Source organism: Phaenicophaeus curvirostris, chromosome 7 (assembly GCF_032191515.1).
Source record: "Phaenicophaeus curvirostris isolate KB17595 chromosome 7, BPBGC_Pcur_1.0, whole genome shotgun sequence".
In the NCBI taxonomy this organism is placed as follows: domain Eukaryota; kingdom Metazoa; phylum Chordata; class Aves; order Cuculiformes; family Cuculidae; genus Phaenicophaeus; species Phaenicophaeus curvirostris.
The window spans coordinates 18385125-18406317 of record NC_091398.1 but is presented as its reverse complement, the minus strand read 5'-3'; the positions used below and the strand labels follow the sequence as shown (position 1 = coordinate 18406317).

The following is a 21193-nucleotide window of genomic DNA, read 5'->3' as shown; positions in this document are numbered from 1 at the left end:
AGCTACAGGAAAGAGAATGTTGTACATAGAATGGAGGCTGTGTTCTTCTGAGATGTTCAGCCCTGTTCCCACTAAAGTTAATGAAAACACACATGTCTCCTGGGTAACATGACTCATGGTTAAACCCATTCTTCTCTTATTTATTGTACAGCTTCCCCTATGCAGCATTCCTGTTTATGAGTCTTATCATTGTAAAAAAAGCCACCAAAACCCAGAAATGAATACACAGCTATATTCCAATAACAAAACAACTTCACAAATTCAAGGAGGGAGCAATGGGAGTTTTAAAAGGGTTAAAACTGAATTACCACAGGAGCCTGTCCAGGCCCTGTCTCTCTGTCGGTGCCCGATGCAGGTAAAGCCTTTATGTTTACTGCCTTGGTGGGAGTTGTGTAGCTGAGTAGGAGGGAGGGGGTTAATACAGCTGCACTGTGCCAGGCCTCTTGCCTCAAGTAGCAGCATCTCTGTGCACTGTTCCAACTTGTAGGGAGGAGGAATGTGGATGTTGAGACTGCCTCTGTTGTTACAGGTTCTTCTGAGATCTTTATGCAGGCAGTCTGAGTCTTGCTTAAAAGGCTGTCTGAAACGTTCAGGATTCGGGGAATTTTCATAGCTATCCTGAGGTCATAGAGCCTACAGCTCATTATGTTAAGATATGTATTAATTGCTTGTGCAATTTATGTCCTTCTAAATGGTCTTAATGTATTCCAGGAAAGTGCATTTAGTATTGTCTGTTCTTAGTCCTGAATGACAGAAGGATGTTTGGACAATTTAAAATTGTGTTACACAGACCAACTGCTTATTTACTTCAACAAGTAATCAAATAAATGTGTAAATCACACATGATTAATTACCCTTGACAGATTTGTGATTTTTTTTTTTTGGTGCATGTGTATGAATTGTGGTTTGGTTTTTCTCTAGACAAAACATTAGCAGAAAATTGAACTTGTTGCTGAGGCTTGAACAAAGGCGTAGTACTGAAATGAAAATCTTACAATCGCTTTTTTTAAAAGAATAAAACCTGGAATTCTTCATGATGAGAAATGCAGTATCAACGTAATCAATCTAGTAGCATTGCATTGTGGCTGAAAACATGCTTAAATCCCAAGCCATACAGGTACTGTTTGTGAGTGAAACATCTTTCATATAGTTCTAAGATGAAATTACCCCTGAATGAATAGCATCTTCATTTATCTTCAAAACCTCTGTGCTACCAGTGAATCTACTCTTTCCGCATTCTACAACAAGAATTACATTATACCATTAGAGCAGTGTTGTGCTGCAGTGTAAAATAGATTGTTTTGGAGAATGAACGTGGCTTTGCTATAAATTACGTTCACAGGTACAAAGGAATTTGTTATTTTGTTTAAAATAGTCACAAATATAATTAAGCTCTTAATTTATGTTAAACTACAAATGTGGCCATTACCATAACTGGATTAGGAATTTAATCTGTCATTCAAAGAATGATACTGAACTGTTTTCATTTATAACCTTAGACACGCTATTTCAGTTACAGGGTCTGCAGCTGTTTGATATGAAAACTGAATTATTCTGTAGAATTGTTCATGGTTTTTAATTTTAAAATGTGTTCCTGCAATAAAGTAGAGAATAACTCTTTAGTTGTCATCACATTGTCCTTTGTATGCTCATGAAATTATGGAAAAATGAAAATAGAAAACGCCTTTCCCTCTTTCTTTGCAAAAATATTGTATGAGTGTTTTTAGAAGTGCTGCTGAATAAGAGATGGCTTCGAATGGCTCGCTCTTTATTAAAAACTAATCATGAATACATCTTCTTCAAATGAAGCCTAGAGTGTGCCATCTTCCTCACGTGGGAATGTGAGTTGTGAACTATTTGAATCTTGGCATAAGTAATTTCATTCTTGACTCTGATCTCAGAAACTGCAATCTGGATATGATTTACATCAAGCTGTAACTCATTTTTAATGAGTATATGTGTTTGCTTATATGTATTATTCTGAGAGGGGACTGGAGAAGGGCCTTGTGATGGAGCTTTCTGACAGGGTATTTTGCTTGCTGCCTGTTGTCTGTTATGTTTCTAACTAACGGCATCCAAACAGCCCTTCCTTAGCTGGGGAGGGTATAGAGGATGGGAAAGAAAAAGTGAAATAGGCTCCTAAAACAATTAACTGTAGAAATAAATACAAATCTCCCCCGCCCTTCTCTTATTGCTTCCCATTGTATTTCATGCACAGTCATTTTCCATCCTTGTCATCATAGGAAGATACAATGGCATCGCTTTCTTGCATTGTTTTGAGGGCAGCAGCGGCAGCAGAGATGGGCATGTCAGATATGTGAGAAGAGGAGAGAGGGAAGGATGGGGTGAGTTGCCCCGTGCCTAGCTGTGGTTTTTGGGCTCTAAGCTTTTGAACTGTGCTAAAGCAGCACAAAGGTGATTGCTCTGACTATTTTTTTAGATAATTGAATTCCAGGGTACTACCTACATTTTGAATTTGAAATTGGGCAGGCTATAGGAAAACAAAACAAGCCTTAAGTTGATTTGTCCTTTAAGCAATGTTGCTGTTGTAAATGTACTCCGTAATTCTGTCAGGAGGCGTCACCTGCCATGATTGAAATGAATGATAGGCATAAGATTGTTGATTAATTTTGTAACAAGTGTCACCTCAAAGCTTCCTATCAGCCCTTTTCACATAGCTGCTGTTACGTTCTTTAGCAGCAAAAATATGAACTGGCTTGTTCTGTGCTGGCTTTAAAAACAGTGTGGCTTGTACTGCTCTCTGGGAGGAGAAGGCAATGCAGTGCAGGCCATGGTCCTGTGTGGATCAGTGTGCAGTAGGGCAGCACAAGCACCAAGAAGCTTCTCCAGACGTTTTCTTAAATTCATTGTACTCACTCCCACACTCTTTATTCTCTGGTCTATAACAGCAAATGTTGGGAGGAGAGGGAAGGACAGACATAATTTATCTGGTAGCACCTTTTTTTCCCCCTCTGTTTCTCCTCATGGACTTCCAGGAATTCTCCACTTCCCTGTCTACAGTAAGGAGGGCTAAAAACAGGGTGTTCAGAGGCAGTAGCAACTTTGTAGGTTCAGTGCTTTCAGTCTGGGAGAAGAGAGGTGACTTTGTTAAAAATACATTGTTCACGTTTCTCCCTTCCCAGGTGACAGAAGAGTAAGTGATGCTACAGGTAGAAAGGCTGGAAGAACATGAGAGGGGAAAACAGAGCCTGCAGGGAAGAGAGGGAGAGAGCATGTGTGGGAGAGAAGCTGACAGACCCTATTAAGCCGAATCTTTATTTTTTAATGCCTTTATCTGTTTCCCAGATTAACCTCGCCCAAAGAAAGGACACACTTTGTTCCAGAAGTAAGTTAGAGAAAGTGTTCCTAGCACACATTATATTGATCTTAAGTTATTGAACTGGGTAGTTTTCCAGGCGTCTCCTTCAGTCATTGACCAATGCCGATGCTGCACGAGAGCTTGTAGCCCTGCTTTTAAAAATTACAGAAATGGAAATAATCAGTGGTATATACGGATAAAGGAGGCATTCCGGCTGATGCCAGGGGAATAAACTCAGTTCTTCCCAGTCTGACATTTCATTACCCTTGTTTTATGCTGCATTATCTAGTGTGAGCCATGAAATTACTTATTGTTTTTAAAAGCTTCAGTATTTTGGTTTGATGTCCTTAAGTTGTAGTGAGTTCTGCATATTTATGCTTGAATGTTTCCTTTATTTGTGTAGTCTACTGGGCAGTCATCTCTTGATCTTCTGTAACACAGGCAAGGGGATATAAGAGTGTTAATCCCTCCTCGTTATGAATTGATCCAAATGGTTAACTTCGGATAGGTGTTAAGCATAAAAAAAAAAAGTTTGTCCTTTCCAGTAGGAATCTATTTTTCCTTTCCCTGCTTAGAGTGTGTTTGGAAGAGTTCTTTTCAAAGTAGGAGTAAACATTTTCAGTGAACATCTTTAGAATTAATTTGGACTGGAAAACTTCAGGTGAAGAGAGTGAGAGCTATTTTTTTTTTGTCCTATTCAGCAACTGCTTTGGTGTTATTGTGTGAGAATCCTAGGTGCTGGAGGGGATGCAGGTCATGGCCTAAAGTAGTCACCCTATTCATTCTGTGCTAGTACATGTTTTTTCCCAGAGGAGAAGAAAGTGGGAAATTTAATGCTGTCCTTTGGAATTACAAGCATCTTTGCAAGGTATGACAGGCTGTGCTCACTCAAGTGTCTTGTTTCTAGTTTCTCTGTTACTGTCTTGCTTACCATTTTCGGATGGATTTTCACAAGGGCTTGATTAACTTAACTAGCTTGTGTTGCTTGGCATTCAGTTGGCTCCTTTCTGTCCCCTTTTAAAGTTGATCAGCCAGATTTATGATGTTAACAATAATCTCTGATATACTGGAATAAGCCTAGGCCCTTGATCTTTCTGATTGCTCAGCTTTCAATGCTGTGTCTTTGAAGGGGTGTTGATATCTTCATAAATCTCAGCAGAACTGCACCAGGGTGGTTTCAGCTTTTAGTCTCTTGCCCTTTGCTCCAAAAGCACTCAGAGGAGCTGAGCTTTCTCCCATTTGATGATGATTTCTCTCACAAGAAAAGCAAGGGTTTACTTAGCTGCTCAAATATGTGAGGTACCAAGAGGGAAACAAGATGCTCTGAGCTGGGATAATCAGTGTTCCACTGCATCTTTTATCAGAGTTGGAAGCCATGGTGGGCTGATACCATCTGCACACCAAATGTGCTGATTCTTGGCATTCTACACAAGTGGTCAAAAAGGGAACAAATCCTTCCTTGATCACTGGGATAAAGCGTTATATGAGATAAAGACTCACAGGAATTGCTGTTTTGTCCCGTAGTCTGTCTGTAGGATTTCTTTAATCTGTGTCAGCTTCAACTATTTTGATAATAGTTGATGCCACTTACTGTCTAACATCAGTTCCTGTCTAAAATCTAGTCTATCTAGTTGAATGCATGAAAAAAAAATACAGTTTTTCTGGCAGTGGATATTTGTAAAAATGCATTGGTCACGATCTTTGTTTGTCTCTTTTTCTAAAAGTAACCGTAATTTCCGTAAGTATGAAATATATTCACTGTGCTCAAAAACTCAAACCCACCTGTGTTGATAATGCTAGCCTGTCAGTTACGTCAGCGAAAGAATGTGAGTACTCTCATAGCAATGCAAGGGCTGAGCTCTCACTGTTTGGGATAGTATTGTCTCCTCTTCTCAGCTGACAAGTGTTTTATGGTCAACTTGAAGGCTATGCAGTGGACCATTCATTTAACCTGAATCAAGAAATGGATACTGCCCACTTCCTCAAGTTACAATTAATTCAGCAGCATAGATCCAACAGGGATTAAACCTCTCATATTGTGGAGCTTTCCTTCATTTTCCTGCAGAACAGTAACAAAGGAACGCTTAAAATTGAATAGCTTGTGCTTTGGATACAAATTATAGCATTAGGTATCGGTCTTTAAATTCCCATGGCTTTTATTTTTTAAAGACGTAATAGTGGGTTTTAGTTTTTTAAAAATAATTTTAATGTTTATTTTATGGCATTAAATGATTTGTTCTTCAACTTTTTCACTGTTCTGTTTGCTCTTTTTTTGTGCTTTGCTACTATTTCCCCACTCATCTTAAAGCTGATCTTAAATATAGACAAGGACTGAAGTGGAATCGGTGTTGACTGGTGGATGCTGAAGAGGTTGCTGGAACAGGCCTTGTAAGGCTGCTAGATAGTCAGCTCTGCTGGTCAGTGGTTCTGAGCCTTGCAGGAGCACTGCTGGCGTGAATGCAGAACTAAACGGATTTGCCCAATTTTAATCTTGGTTTCTCAAGCTCAGTCCTGGCCTTCTGTCTGTGAAATGCTCATCAGAACTAGAGATAACTTGAGGGTCTTTTCTTAAAATTAAAAATGAAAAATAAAAAATTAACCTCCCTGGGTAGACTGGCTTATTTCTAAGATTACTGGTACCTGTGCCTTATTATGCAGGGTAGTGACTATTTTTATTTAGTTAATATTTGTTCCCACATCAGGGCTCAGTTCTGGTTCAACCTCCTCACTCTTCTTTTCTTTATGAAGTGCAAAACAGACGCATGGACCCAGTGTGTTTGCATTTCTGAGATGTCAAAGTGGGAACGTATTCTTAATCTCCTTTGCACTAGGCCAGAAACTGCAGCAGAACTTCCCTGCCAAATGTAATAAAGGTTGATATTCCTTGGTCTGGGGATGTTTATTGAGAGGAAGGAGAAAGGGAAAGGTCAGATTCAGGTTTTTGATGGAAACTTGTCTCAGTTCTTTACATTAAAAACTAGTTTAGCCTGTGGTGAGGACTGTCACAGCCTGTGTTCTTGATAGAAACTTTTTACTATGTAGCAGTCAAGGTATGGTATGAAGTACAGTAGGCGATAATTTCCTGAAGCAACTCGTATAACCTAAGTGTTCTTTGCCACCGTGTCTCATTTTTGACACGTTGATATGAAAAAGTGAAAATACTTCTCTGATTCAGCTCCTTTTGCTTAAATGTGTCTCTGCATTTACCAGCTATTCAGTTATTTGTGTGTTGCCCTGACTCCAGTGCAGTTAAGACTTATTTTCTTCTGAACTTGCAGTGGGAATGGTATGTGACCGTTACAAAATTAAAAAGTCCTAATGGATTTTACAGTTCTTGGATTTGGTGGGAGCAGAGCCAGAGCTTTCGACTTTTTTCCCCTGGATTGTGTTAGGGATTAAAGGACTTGAAGAGTGCAGGAGAGAGGAAAGGCTGTTTGAGTTATTTTTGTTTACCTGAGAGATACTACATAAGCCACTAAGTTAAGAACAGGGCTGATGCCAGTGTTTGTTCGTGCCTTATCGTCTCATTTAGTGCAGAAGTGAGCAATCTAAAGGTTAAAGTTTAGGTTACTTTGATATCTCTGGTTAGGGTCTGAGCATCTGGAGCTTTGAGAGTGCAGTTTACTGCCAGATCCTGTGATCTGAAGGAGGAAGCTATTGTAGGAAATGCCATGTTACAGCCGCATTTTTCTTCATGGTGGTAGCGGCCTTGGTGCCGTCTTTTTTCACCCCAAAACCCTGAGGAAAAATAGGTACAGTTTTGGAATCTGGAATTGATACTGGGACAGTATCAAAGCAAAATTGTAAGTGGCCAAATATAAGGTAGGTATTCCAAATATAAGGTAGGAAGGCGCTGTATGTGTTTGATGTGTTGCACAACGTGAACTTGGTCACTCAGCTTTAGCCAGGGCAAGTAAGTACTTAATTTTTGGAAGGCCAAAATGTCACTCAATTTTGAGCAGCACTAATGGTGTCTGTCAGATGCTGCTTCTTTGCTCATCTTGAAGAAAAACAGTGAAAGTAGATGAACTTTCATTAGAAGAATTCCAGTCAATGACTGGATGATAAACAGTTGCCGAAGGAAGTTAGAAAACCTTGTTTTTCTTTAACCTACTCTTCTTTCTTCCTAAAGGCAGTATGCAAGGAGCAATACTTTACAGGCGTGTGCTGGAAGCTAGCTAAAACATAGTCAGATGTATTGAGAAGAACGTGCTTATTTATCACTGGTATATTAATGATTTTTAAATGCAACTCTTTGTTTCCAGGCCTTTTTGCAAATGTGCAATCTGCCAATCCGAGTGGTTTGCAGGGCAAATGCTGAGTACATGTCCCCATCTGGTAAGTGTGGCCTTCATTTAGATTACTACGTTATGCTTCCATTTTGGTACCATGGCAACTGTGCCTTGTCTGGCTGATAACAGTCGGTCAGTGCTGCTGTGTGTGGGTTGCCTTCCCCTTCCTCTCCAGTGCAGTTTCTCTTCTGTAAACAATGAAAACAGCCAAATGCAAAGTAACGTTGGCACAGTTTGTGCCTGTGACTGCAGTACCTCTCTGTAGCATTCAAACACTTCAAATGCCTGGTGGAAACCTTCTCTAAAATGCCAGAGTTGTTCTGAAGCAGACAGACTTACATTTCCCAAAGTGGTTTTATCCTGCATCCAGGGAGCATTACAGTGACTGCTGTCATATTTTCCCATTGCTGTGGTGGAACAACACTGGAGGAGTATGTTTTGTTACACTGGAAGATGATTGCCAGGATGTTGATACAGGAGAAGGTTGAAGGGTACGTTGTCACTCACAAGTGATTTTAAATCTTCCTCTGATCCATTAGACTGTCTGGAAAAAAGTGCAAACCCACCAACAATAAATTTAGTATGAGAAGGGTACAGAGTCTACCTTGTACTGGAGGTGACTGGTTATCTAAAAACCCCCAGAGGTTGGCTCCAGAAGGGTGCCTAAAGATCAGAGAGAATTGCTGGATGCAGGGGCAAAAGTCCAATATTCCTTAAACTCTTCAGATATTTGTTGTGTGAGAAGATACTTATTTACTAACTACTTAGCTTTGGCTGATGCCTGCCACATGGAAGTGCCTGTCAGTATATGTTTACTAACTGTATGAATTCTGCTGCTACTACTGATATTTCAGTCAAAGCAGCTGGAATTAGGCTATTTAAAACAAAACAAAATAAATAAAACTGTTGCTGGGCAGCAGAGAAAATACAGCAAAATATGGTGGTATATAAGTTATTTGTCAGTAAATAAAGGCAGCTTTGAAATGTTGAATCCATGCACAGAGGAATATCTTGCACACACACTGGTGACAGTTGCAGACTCTCCCTCCTCTGCCACCTGCACACCATGTCCACACTTGCTGGCATCTGATGTTGTAATGTGAATCTGAACCCTTCCTTCTTTCCTTCTGCTGGAAACAAGGAGCATGAGAGGGAAAATGGTACTGCTTCAATTTTAAATGTAGGCAGAAATACATGTGTTCTTTTTGCCTTTACTCATGGAATCCCTGTTATTCTTACTTACTTTTCCAATTTCATTCCTTTATAATATTTTGATTGTTTAATGATAATTGAGAGGTTTTCATTTACTCTCTTCTCCCTCTCCACCTTCTCCTGTCTCACAGCAGCAGCCATCAGAGATCTGCATCTCATTGTTTTGGGGGATGGTTATTTTTCTTATCTCATAGTCATAGTGATGAAACCCATTCTGAAGGAGTCAAAAGGGAATACCAGAGGATTGTCTTGGTGTGTGAGATACAGTTTGACTGAAACTGCTGAATTCTGCAGCTCAGAGATGTCTGTGTTTCTTTCTACAACGGGTGGTGTGTGGATGCAGATGAAGCCTTTGTTGGTGTGATACACTTCATTTATTACCCTTAGGCTGATCAAGCCAGTGAGAAGTGAATGATAAAAACCATGACTGAATTCTCTGTTAGAAGGAAGCGTTTGAGCTAGGCTGAACAGTAGGGTTTCTGTGTTTCACCAAAAAGAGTGAATATATCGCTAATATGATATTTGGAGGCAGGAAGGTGCTGATCTTTGGGCTGTCTATTGAGAGCACAGTTTGCCCACGGTGAGAGGTGGGAATGGAAGAGTGTGTTGTGCCCCACTGGGCAGGCTCATTTGTTGCCTTTGTGGGTGTTCTTAGTGGTACAAAACATCCAGCATTTATCTCCATGTTATGAATGGCTTCAATCATGTAATTAATCCTAAAATATTAGTCTTAATTTTAAGGTTGATGTTTGTCAGTTACATCTCGATGAAGATTTTCAGAATTGACCAAGGTAGTTAGGGAGAGTTGGAGCAGGAGCCCTCAGCTTCACATGTTGAAAGCTGGGGAAAAGGGCTGTAAGGCAACTTCTGCAGTTCTTTGTGGCTTGCTGTGTGTGACAGGGCTTCCTCTTGTGTATCTGCCTGCTGTAAAAACTTTGGCTCAGTTCTGCACGTAAGAAAATTCACCAAGCAGAGAAGGTGGTATGTACAGACTTGGGAGCCCAGTGCCCAACTCAGGAGACAAGTTCCACACAGTCATTTCCCAGTCTCCTTTTGAGGACTGGCTGTTTTCAGTCCCGCTCCATGCTGGACCAGAAGGGCTCAGCTTCATGGACTGATTGTTGAGCCTTGCTGATCTTAAGCTTTGACCCCTTTTTGCTTCCATGATAATTAAGCTCTTTCCTCCCTCTAAGTCCCCAAAATTGTGAAGCTGTGTGTCTCATACCAAGAACTTGTTCCTGGCCTCAAGACCATGGGGGCTTAAAAATGTCAGTTTGCAATTAGAGGGTGAAGACAGGGCAGCCAACGGGAGCTGGCTGGCCCAGTTGTTGGAAATCTGAAGGACTGGAGGAGGGAGAGTCAAGACCATGCCTTGCTGAGTGTGCTTTTGCACTTCCCCAGCTTGCTTTTCTGGGCACAGTGCCACATCTCCCATCATCCTTTCAGCAGCCTTTTCCCTGCCAGTGGGCCAGAAGGGAGGGTGGGAATGCATTGTGTCATAAAACTCGCCAAGGGCTCTGTCTGCTTTCCTGGGACATCCCAGCTATACTTCAGAGAAACATTGAATTAAGTCTCTCCAGCAAAGGAAAAATCCATTATTAAAATACAAGCTGATTGATCTCACTCAGTAACTTTGAAATACGCTATTGCAACTACTGCATGTAGAAGAGGTTGAGGAGGAGCAAGATGTTTGTTAGTACAAGCATTCGGAGGGTGAGCTATGTATGCTAGAGCATTACCTGTGTTCATTTGAAAACAGCCACTGATGTTCAGGTGTACCTGCAATATTTAATTGCTTTGAAAATTGGAAGTTATGTTTTACATGTATAAAAACCTCTCACTAAAATATATTTCTCATGTTACAGGCAAAGTACCCTTTATTCACGTGGGAAATCAAGTAGTGTCTGAACTTGGGCCCATAGTCCAGTTTGTAAAAGCCAAGGTAATAAGAGTATGTTGTTTTCATCAGTTCCTGAATACCATGTTAATCCCACATAGCATTGTTCTGATTTGGTGTGCTCTTCTGGAATGTTACTTTATTTGTTAAAATAGTGTAGAAATCTGGTGCTGTTTTAAAAGAAAGAATTCCTGGAACAGGAATTTATTGAGGTGGAAGTGTTTTTCTTTGACATTTACTGAAATTCTGGAAGTAAATTCTGTGTGGAATAGCTGCATGCCAGCACCAGTTTGAGACTTTTTCTGCGTGCCCTGTCTCTGGGTCTTAGAGCTCTTAAACCCAGAACTGACTGGTTTAAGTCCTGAACTGTCAGGTACTATTAAAGCTTTTGCTTTCCTTCCTTCCCATATTTCTAATAACACTGTCTTTTCACTGAGCAGCTGATAAAGCTGTGTCACAGATGTAAATTTATGTTACTTCTTGCCACAGGTAACAGTAGCCAGGAGGCTGTGTGCTCACACTGTGTTCACCAGTAACTTATAATAGACTATGCTTCTTGTGGATTAGCTGTATTACAGAATGATTATTTCTTTTTTAATTCTAAAGGACACTCTGCGTAAAAATTGCATATGTAATTTGTTATTGAACTATGTAAGAGACAGGGATCTGAGCCAAGGCTCATTGATTTCAGAGGTCCTTGGGTCAGGCATTGCTGAATATTCTAATATCTTTTCTTACATGTGTGCGTCTTGTCTTTTTCTTCTCTTTTCCCCATTAGGGCCATTCTCTCAGTGATGGGTTGGATGAAGTCCAGAAAGCTGAGATGAAAGCCTACATGGAATTAGTCAATAATATGCTCTTGACAGCAGAGGTATAGCCAACCGTAGTAACTCCACACACTTACAAATGTGGCTATAGGCAAGAAAAATTTACAATTTTTCCCTTTATTAGAAGTACTGCTTGTTCTTAGATTAGGTAATTGACTTTTGAGGTGGAAGGAGGCAGGAATTAATTCCCTGTTCCTATGAATTGCTTGCTGAAATGTTCCTGTAGACACATGCTACAGGTGGGATTCCCCAAACCTACCTGCAGTGTGTCATGTAGCTGTAAAAGTAACTGATTTCTGCCGACAGAAAATGCTGGTGCCTCTGAGATGCTACCCTATCCCGCTGTCACCTTCCACTGTGCATGCTCATGTGCCTAGTTGGGATCCCCTTTGGTTCGTGTCTGTGGCCAGATAACATGACACAATCCCAATGTAGGAGCAGTGTTGGAAGTGCTGGCAAGCTGCAGGTGTGGGCAACAGGAAGGGGCCTTCAGTAGCAGCTTGGTCCTAGTGCTGCCAAAGTAAGGACTAGCAACTGGGCTTTTGCCTTCCTGTTTCAATTTCTTATCTACATTCAGAGGTCTAAGAGCAGGAATGAAATAGAAATTTAATCTAATATAGAAAAGAAAATCCTGCTAGTGAGAAATGATTGTCTCTGTATTCTTCTTTATTACAAGTTTTAGCAATTGTTCTTTCTGTTCCTAGCTCTATCTTCAGTGGTGCGATGATGCTACAGTAGAGGAGGTGAGTGGTTCTGCAGCATTTATCTTAATTAAAATTTAATGAGAAAATACTTTTGCTCACAATTGCAAGTCGCTACTCATAAATGAAACATTGAGGTTTCTACCATTAATGATACAGTCTTTTCACTTTAATTTTGCTTGCATATACGTTTTAGGAAAGTTGTGTCTTTACTGGAGGTAGCTGACTGCAAAGTAGATACAGGTTTTGTACACGTTCCTGAAGTAATAGTTTTAAATGGCTCTGCTGCAAACTATAAATTCTGTGCATGTAATTACAGTGTATCGCACAGATTGCTTTCTCTTTTACAGCTCCCTTTCTGATAGAAATATGTGAATATTTTGTGCGTAGACGTGTCTGTATTTTCTGATGTTATAATGCAGTACCTTTCTGTTTCCAAACAAAGATTACTCACCCGAGGTATGGCTCCCCTTACCCGTGGCCTCTTAACCGCATTTTGTCCTATCAGAAGCAATGGGAGGTAAGGCGAAAGATGAAAGCCATTGGATGGGCTGGCAAGACACTTGACCAGGTCAGTGCCAAAAGTGAAGTTTATTTCTTTACCTTGTTTTATTTTTATTTTCTTTCTTTGATTTAAGGGTTTTGGAGAGTTACACTTTCTTGAAACAGATGTAGTAAAAAATTATATTCTATACTTAAAACATTATCTGGAGTTGGGTGTTTGACTTCAGCAGCAATAAATCTTCAATTATGTGCGACCCAATCGGGTGGGAGGAAGGATGAGTGTGGCTTTTTACCATGAGCGTTCATCTCTGATGATAGCTTAGGCTGTAGTCCTGAAAATAGGTTGTAAGTTACAAGCCCCCTTCCTGTGTGGTGTTCCTAGGCCGGCTTTGCAGGATTGTAGCTTCCCTTGTCAGAGGTCTTAAAAACCAAAAAGTGAAGTAGTTTGATGTGTAAGTTAGTACCTTTAATTAAGCTAAATTATAAATGTTATGAGAAGCACTTAATCAGAATTGCTTTACATCAAATGATAGATTAAGTAACACTGAGCTACCTGGCTGCTGCGTAGGTTTGACTGACTTTACCAGCTTTTGATATGTTACTGTGGTATGTTCCTTGTTCCCACTGTCAGTGCAAATACAGCAAGAAGGTTATTTTTTGCAGTGTTGGTATTTCTTGACAATACGAATCTCTTATCTATTGTGTTTTGATAGGTGCTTGAAGACGTAGATCAGTGTTGTCAGGCTCTCTCCCAGAGATTAGGAACACAACCATATTTCTTCAATAAGCAGTAAGTTACTCTCTATTGAAATATTACACCCAGGAATGCGAGATGTAGATATCCATCCACACATGCACGTGTATATGGAAAACTGTTTTATTTTAATGCTACATGATTAGTTGAGGGAATACAAATGTGTCACTGGAATTGTAAACATGACATTTCAGAAAAAAAATAATTAAAGGTTTTAAAAGGAAAATTTCTGTAATTTTTGGTGTTTTTCTTTTTCCTGTGTATGATTTAGTTTTACTACTGCTCGTCTCTACAGAGTCTACCACAACTTGTGTAGGCTACAACTGTATTCCAGTATACAGTTAGTTTCTTATTAAAAATGATATATTTAAAGTTTTACTTGCATTTCATGGGTAACATTCTCTGCTGGATACAGGGGAGTGAATGTACATCACACCCTCTGGAGCAGGATAGCTTTAGCTGCCCTTCTTAACACCAGGGTCAGCTCTGAATGAGCTCAATCAGTGTGAGGAGGCCTGCAAGTTGTAAGGACTGGGGGAGAAGCCAACCTTGTATCAACAAAGGATCGGTTGCCAAGTGAAAACTAAGATTCATATTCCCTGGGGAGACAAACTGAAACCTGGCTTTCATGGGAAATCCTCTGCTTTCCCCCTTTTCTTCCAATTGCAAAATGTGGGTTTTTTCTTTTTTTTTTTTTCTTTTCCCTTTTCTAGTAATTCAATATTTTTGAAATGTATGTAGTTAGACGAAATCATGTTAGCTCCCTCTTGTCTCCTGTGCATAGACTACACTAGAAATGCTCAGGTCTGGACTTCAGTTAACTGCATTTGTACAGGGAGATGTCTCCAAAAGGCAGCAGAAGGTCTTTGTTAGTTTTCTGCATATGTCTTTGCCCCTTAATCTTTTCCAAGTGGACACTGGGTGGGTAGTGTCATTTGGGTGGATACAGAAATATGCGTAACAGAAGGCAAGCTTGAATTGCATCTTCTCAAATCATTCCTAAACATGGTATCTCCAAAATTTTCTTACTGTATTTGTCAAGAATTGAAGCTTGGGGATTTTGTTTTTTTGTTATTTGTTAACCAGGCTTTCTTGGTACAGTTTCTACCTTTAAGCTTTTTAGCTATCTGAAATATTACTAAGAAAGTATGTGATTTTAGTCCAGCATTTTTCAGTCTGTGGCTTCTGGAAGTCTGTAGGAAGTAGAGCAGCCTGTTGCTGACAGATTTGTTTGTTACACAAGGATCCACATATCCACTGGGATCCTCAAATACAAAGGCAAAATAATTATCAGTTAGAAAAGCCTTGTGCTGTTTACCTTGGACGCTAGTGAAGATAGACTCTCAAGTTATGAATATATTTGAAAAAAAAATGATTTGTGATATGGGCTGCTCATATACAAAGGTCCAGTATGACAGTTCAGCAGGGCTGTACCTAAAATAAGGTAGGACTGAAAACATTCAATAGACCACTGTTTCCCAAAATACCTGTTTTCTTCTTTCTAGTCCCCTTTCCAAAGAGATGTTTCTAGCTGCTGTCACTCTGGAGCTCCTTTTCTTATTGTTTGAATAATTCTCAACTATTGAAAAGCACAAAAAGAGAACAGGGAGTTTATGATTTTTTTCCTCCTCTTTTTTTTTTTTTTTTTTCCTCTGTGAGATAAGAACTGTTTTTGTTTTAACATGTACGTCTGCAGAGGAAAAAGAGAAAAACCGAAAAGACTCGATAAGCATTTGGCCTCGTAACAGAGCTAAAAAGTGGAGCAGGGTTTGATATGGGATCAGTAACTGTGCCCCTCCTAACAAGTACTATTTCCACATTTCCAAGCTGCCAAAAGCAACAAAAGGTGCCATACAAGAAGTTTGCTTATGTACTGCATACACACAGTTTTCATGCATTTAGCAAGCTGAGTGTTGCCTCATTTCTTCCCAATTCCTAACTTCTAGACAGCCACAGAATCTATTCAGAACAGCAGGGTTCTTCTTGCTCAGGACTTGCCTTCCAAAATCCCTGTTCTTTTTTCTGTTTGTTTTTACAGACCAACGGAATTGGATGCTCTGGTATTTGGACATCTGTTCACAATCCTTACTACTCAACTAATCACTGATGAACTCTCCGAAAAAGTGAAAAACTACAGTAACCTCACAGCCTTTTGTCGGCGCATAGAGCAGCAGTACTTTGGGGGTCACGATAAAGACAGCTCTGCAACTGTTGTGGCCCGATCTGCTAAGAGGTCCTTACTGAGATAAGCGCGCTGTGTGCCGGTTGGGGTGGGTTGCATTTCTGTTTGGGGTTTTGCTGTGTTAGCTTTTTTGAAGCTGCCAAATAATTCTGGAGCAAGAAAACACTCTAAATGCAGTTTTTGTGTTGTAGAATATACTGTGCACATTTAACCTAAAATGTCTGCACGGGCACTTCCACTTTAATAGCCTGTATGCCACTTATTTTGAAGTGACCTTGGAAAGATATTGTGTCTGTATTAAAAAAAATAAAATACTTCCAAAGTTTCTGTGCTCTTTCTAAATGCCTTTCTTACTAAGTTTTATGTCTCTGTAATTAGTGTCTGGGAACCTGTTCGCAGGACACCTGGAAGACAGTTGTATGGTAAACTAGTTAGAATTATTAAGCTGGGAATGAAAGGGCACATTAGAGATCTTAAGTTTGCCTGCCTCAGCCAAAATTCATTCAGGAACTGGGTGATGAAAATGTCTTGGAGCTCTGCAGCACACAAGTGATGTGATTTTATTCAGTCAGTTCTTATTTGGTGTCAAAGTAGCTCCTGGCTGTCATTACTTCTTCTTATGTGTTTCTTACCTCTGCTTTTATTTCTTGTTCACCTTGGTTTTTGGATTTACTTTTTGTTTTCTTCCTATGATTTCCCAGTTCTAATCCTCAGCTTGTTTTGCTCTTTGTTTAAGAAATGAATTTGCGAGGTAAGCGTCTGTCTCAGTTTCCACTTCACTATGTTAACGTTGCTTCTGAACTTTGAGGTACTTGATAGGGTGGTTCTCATAGCAAAAGGACTTGGCCTGAGCCTGTGGCTGGCAAGCCTTGGCTCCTCTGCCTCTGTGATATCCTGTGGTACAGGTAGACGCAATGATACAGCAGTAAACAAAGAAATACCATTGTGGTGCTCCAAAAATCCTGGCAATATGGAACTTGTCAAGGGGAGAGTTCCTGTGTGTAGGGAAGGACTTGATCTGACTAGTATTGCCTTGAGTGCACTAAATGGCACCTGGTGTCAGTTCTGCTTTGTCAGTTATCCTTGATGCTTTTCCAAAAGCGCCAGCAACCCCAGGAATGTGCTGCTGGCCAGAACAGTCTTTGTGCACTTGGGAAGTCCTGGGCACAACTGGGAACCAGCTCTGGCTGTTCAGCTGGTTGGAACCATTGTGTTTTCTTATTTTGAAATATGTTCTTTGACTGCACTCCTCAGCGTCAAAATACTTAACGGCTTGAACTGGTTATGCAGTGGTTGTGAGATTTTTGGCTGTCATTTCTTTCTCTCTTAAAAACTGGGCAGAAAGCGGCTGTGTCCCTTGGGCTGGCCGGGTCTTCCTCAATTCCATGGCTCATGAGCCACTACTGCTTACTCATCCATACTGTGGGGACCACTCTTGTCAGCTCGACTGGAAAATTGATCTGGATTCTGACTGCCTCCTTTTTGATACAGGAGGCCTACTGGAGTCAAGCTGATGTAAGTAGCAATGTGTAAGGGGGGGGGCCTTTTATCAAATCACTGTTGCCAGGAAGGGAAAATTGCCCTTGTTCAGCATTTCAATCTTAAAATTTCACATGTGCATGTTCAATACCTTTTCAAACTAAACCCCACCAACTCTTGGCTGCTTAGTGACAATTTCCACTATCAAAGCAGTTGGTAGTTGAGAGCCCAGATCTTTCTTTCAAACCTCCTTTTCTGCATTAGTGCAGCTCATGGAAAAACCTAGGAAAGAATTTGTTGTGGGTTTTTTCTTAGTTTGGAGAGAATATTGTAATACACACTACTTTGAGAGAAAACCACTCTCTAATAGTCTCTAAAGTGAGCAATGCCTTGGTGATGGGGAAATCCTGTGTGAAAACGGAAGTATCTTAATCCAGAGCAATTAACCTTGCCTTTTACTCCCTGCTATTTACAGGGCACCATTCATGAGTAAAGATTCCAACCCAGCTTTTGTGGTTTTGGCAGTTCTGCTACCAGCAGACTGAACTACACGAGTAATTTACTGAGTGGATTTCCGAACCCACCTATTCACAGGCATTAGCTTATATGCAGTCTGAAAAAGTGCAAGTGGGCATGTATTCCCCCTCTTTCAAGGTGGGAGTGGCTGTTAGCCAACTTGTAACCAAATTTTAGTAATTGCTTTGAAACAGCATTTAATTAAACCATGTTTTCTTCTGTTTTGGCAAGGTTTCTGTGAGGCAGAGCAAGCACTGGTGGTGGTACAACACAGTTATTGCAGATTTTGTGTGGTAAGATAAAGCCAGCTTTATAACTTCAGAGGACTGTAAAAACCCACTGAGGTAGCCATATGCATTAACTCACTTTGAATGTCTCATCTACAAAGGATACTCAAATGCTGTGGAAGTGGTTCGGCAAAAGATACTGATCTGTTGCAAACAAAAGTTTGTGAAAATCCACCTGAGCCACTCAGACTACGCTTAAGGATACAGAGACAGGCAAATTACATGGAGTTTTCAATACTGAAGTGAGAGGACAAGCAGCAACTGAGCTCTGGAAGCCAAAATGAATAGTTTCTGAGAGTTTAACCACTCCTCGTTCCTTGTGTGTGACTTTGATAACTTGATTATTAAACCAAAATTTAAATGGAAAAAGGCATTCTTTACTTCCTTGACTGAGGAGGCTTTGCTACAGGTCTGGTTTGTAGTTCAGGCTGCATGTCATTTGGTGCAATATCTAAATTTATAATTACAAGTAAAATCTTGGCTTTGCTATCAGTGTTGAAAATAGCTATTAAAATCCTAGACAAAGGACATACTTTGTGCTTTCTTTAAATGACACTGCTAGTGTGACTAAGTGTTAGAGCAGACTGAGATGGGCACTGAGGACCAGAGCTTGTAAGCCAGGCTTTAACACTGGGAAGACACAATCCTACACAGGCCACTGGTGCGATTGCTCTGAAGTTCTGTGCACAGTTCAAGAAAATGAATGAGTAGTTGAGACAAGACCAGCGATAAAACCAGTTAAGAAAATAAAAAACAACCAACCTTTATAGCAAGGGAGCTGAGCACTCAAGTCAACTGCCAGACCTTATCCAAGGCCAAGTAAAGAGGGTGTTTGGTTAGTCCGAGTGGCCCTTTGGTAGACGACGCTATGCAAGCAGAGCCTGTGAGAATTTTGCTCTTGGGTTGTGTGGGTTTTTCTTCTAGAAGATTTCGAATGGCTGAAGTACAACTGCTGCACCAGAGGCAGGAATCAGGCCACGAAGGCCTATGTCCTGTTTCATTCAAGCAGGACGGTGTGGATGATGATTTTCTTTCCTAGCTTTTAAAGCTCAAAAATCCCAAGCTCCCAGAGGCTATTGTGGGTGAAGAAACAGCTGGAACTTCTTAAATTTCCACAAATTAAGACAAAAATTAAATTTCTAACAGAAAGAATGTCAGGAGCAGCTGCACCATGGCTTAATGTGCATCCTCTGAATATGTCCCACCAGGAACTGCAGGAGTCACTCAATCAAAACTGTACACAAAGTCATAAACCCACTGATAACTACAAGTGAATGGACATTATGGAGTCTGAACAATGTATAAATTATTTGGTGGTTTGCTTCTTGCAGTCTTTTTGTTCCATTAATTAACAGCTTCATACAATGATGCTCAAGTAAAACTAAATGTTAGTTGGAAGGTAGCAGATGCTTTCCTTGCCTTCTGGAGCTAAAACAGTTGGGAAAGTCCTGGTGAAAACAGGTATGCTCCTCCATTCCCAAGATGCTTCTTTGTGGTTGTGGAAGGGACTCATCTCGCTCAGCAGTTCCCTGCTCTTGTCCTTGCTGGATGCTGGTGCTTGCTCCTATCAGAAGTGCACGATGCCAATTCCAAATGTTGTAAAGGTTGTGTTTGCCTGACCAGCACAGCATTGCATGCATAGCTGCACGATGGATCCTGTGTATCCCACACCACTGTGTGTACAGCATGGAAAATGGAGCAACCATCCTGCTACACCACAGGCTGCGGCAAACCAGCTTATGATTCAAAAGTGGCCAAGATTTCAGCTACTGGCTAATTAATAGTATTGGATCATTGTTTCCAGTTTCCAGCCCTTCCTGAGCCTTTTGTTTTCCTGTCCCTCTCTGAAGAAAGCTCTCTTCAATGGAGAGTCTCTGATGCTACATTTGATGTGATGAGATTGCAGGATGGACATTATGTGAAGGAGCTGCAGCGGTAACAACTTTTGCTAGGATCTATCACCCTCCACATATTAGTTAGTAAAAATTATAGTACTAATTGGTGTTAATGAGATATTAGTCTGCTATTTTTCTGCCCTTTATTTTATTTTCCCTCCTCCTCCCCAAGGAAAGAAAAATAACCTGGCAATCTCCTGCTTCTCAAATGTACTTAAAGCTCAGTGTTGTGGAAAAAAAGAACCTAGCACAGCCATACACCCGAGAATGCTACTGAGCTGCACTTAATGATGCCTCTTAGGATCAGCTGTGCTGCTAGAAAACGCTTCATTTCCTGTGGCTTTCTTTCTTTATGAGGGAGTGCAGCTCCAATGACTCTCACAACAATTAGCACCCACTTGTTCTGCAGGTTTGAAGTTTTTTGCATTAGTCAGGTTGAGAAATTCGTGGTATTAATCATGACTGAAGTTGTTATTTATCACCTGCTGGGTGAGCAATAATAATTTTGGTGCTAGTGGGGCAGCAGGCCAGAAGTACCAAATTAAGTAAAACATCTAAACACTAGCAAGGATCATTTCTCTGATTAATGAATTGTTACAAAGAAAAAGTGCTACTTGTTATCTGATCTTAGGATAAAAGAAGGAGTTGGAAGTAGAAAGTATTAGCAAAGTCAGGCTATACCTTGATGTAGTTTGAAACTTTCCTGGCTGATCTCTCTGCTGTCATTCACTAACTGCTAATGCGCACTTGTCTGTGTCCCAGGTTTGCAATACTTGGCTTCCCACCCCCCATCACCAACTCTGCAAAAAGTAGCAGGGAGAAAGTTTGTGAAAAGTTTGGCAGGGAGCTCAAGGCCCATTGTGTAATCGTCTTGAAAGGAACATTGAAATGACTTTAACGTTCTAGGGCTTGTCTAGGCTTGAAAGATTTGCCATAGGAACCGTTATCAGCCTGGCAAAACACCATTGTGTGAAAGTGCAGGAAACAAAATCAGGGACATCAGATGAATTAAGTTTACACCCAGGTAATTATATCCATACTGGGGCCATAAGTCTCCTAGAGCCTGAAAAAAGCCCACAGATTCCACCTGCTTAATCAGAAGTATTTCACATGTACCTACAGAAACGGTTGACCTACATAGAAGCAGTTACATTGAAATGAGATCTGTGTGTGCTTTTACAACCCTAAGCCACCAAATCACCATGACCTACCATGTACTCTCCCTGCAAGACCACTGCAGGGAGCTGAGGAGCGGACTCTGTAGAACGTCCACAGAAATGCTATTTTCTGAGTTCATAAATGAGATGTGAAAACTGACTGTTAGCCTT

General features: G+C 40.6%; 1 protein-coding gene across 1 annotated transcript in view; it reads left to right on the top strand.

The window, feature by feature from the left end:
* MTX2 (metaxin 2) overlaps positions 1 to 16015 on the top strand; it is a 33800-nt gene extending 17785 nt beyond the window's left edge. The window contains exons 4-10 of the mRNA XM_069861075.1: positions 7585 to 7657; positions 10689 to 10765; positions 11499 to 11591; positions 12252 to 12290; positions 12694 to 12819; positions 13466 to 13542; positions 15545 to 16015. Of these exons, the coding sequence (XP_069717176.1) occupies positions 7585 to 7657; positions 10689 to 10765; positions 11499 to 11591; positions 12252 to 12290; positions 12694 to 12819; positions 13466 to 13542; positions 15545 to 15755 (696 nt within the window). The 3' untranslated portion in view covers positions 15756 to 16015. The remainder of the gene's footprint in view (positions 1 to 7584; positions 7658 to 10688; positions 10766 to 11498; positions 11592 to 12251; positions 12291 to 12693; positions 12820 to 13465; positions 13543 to 15544) is intronic.
* Positions 16016 to 21193: the final 5178 nt, after the last annotated feature.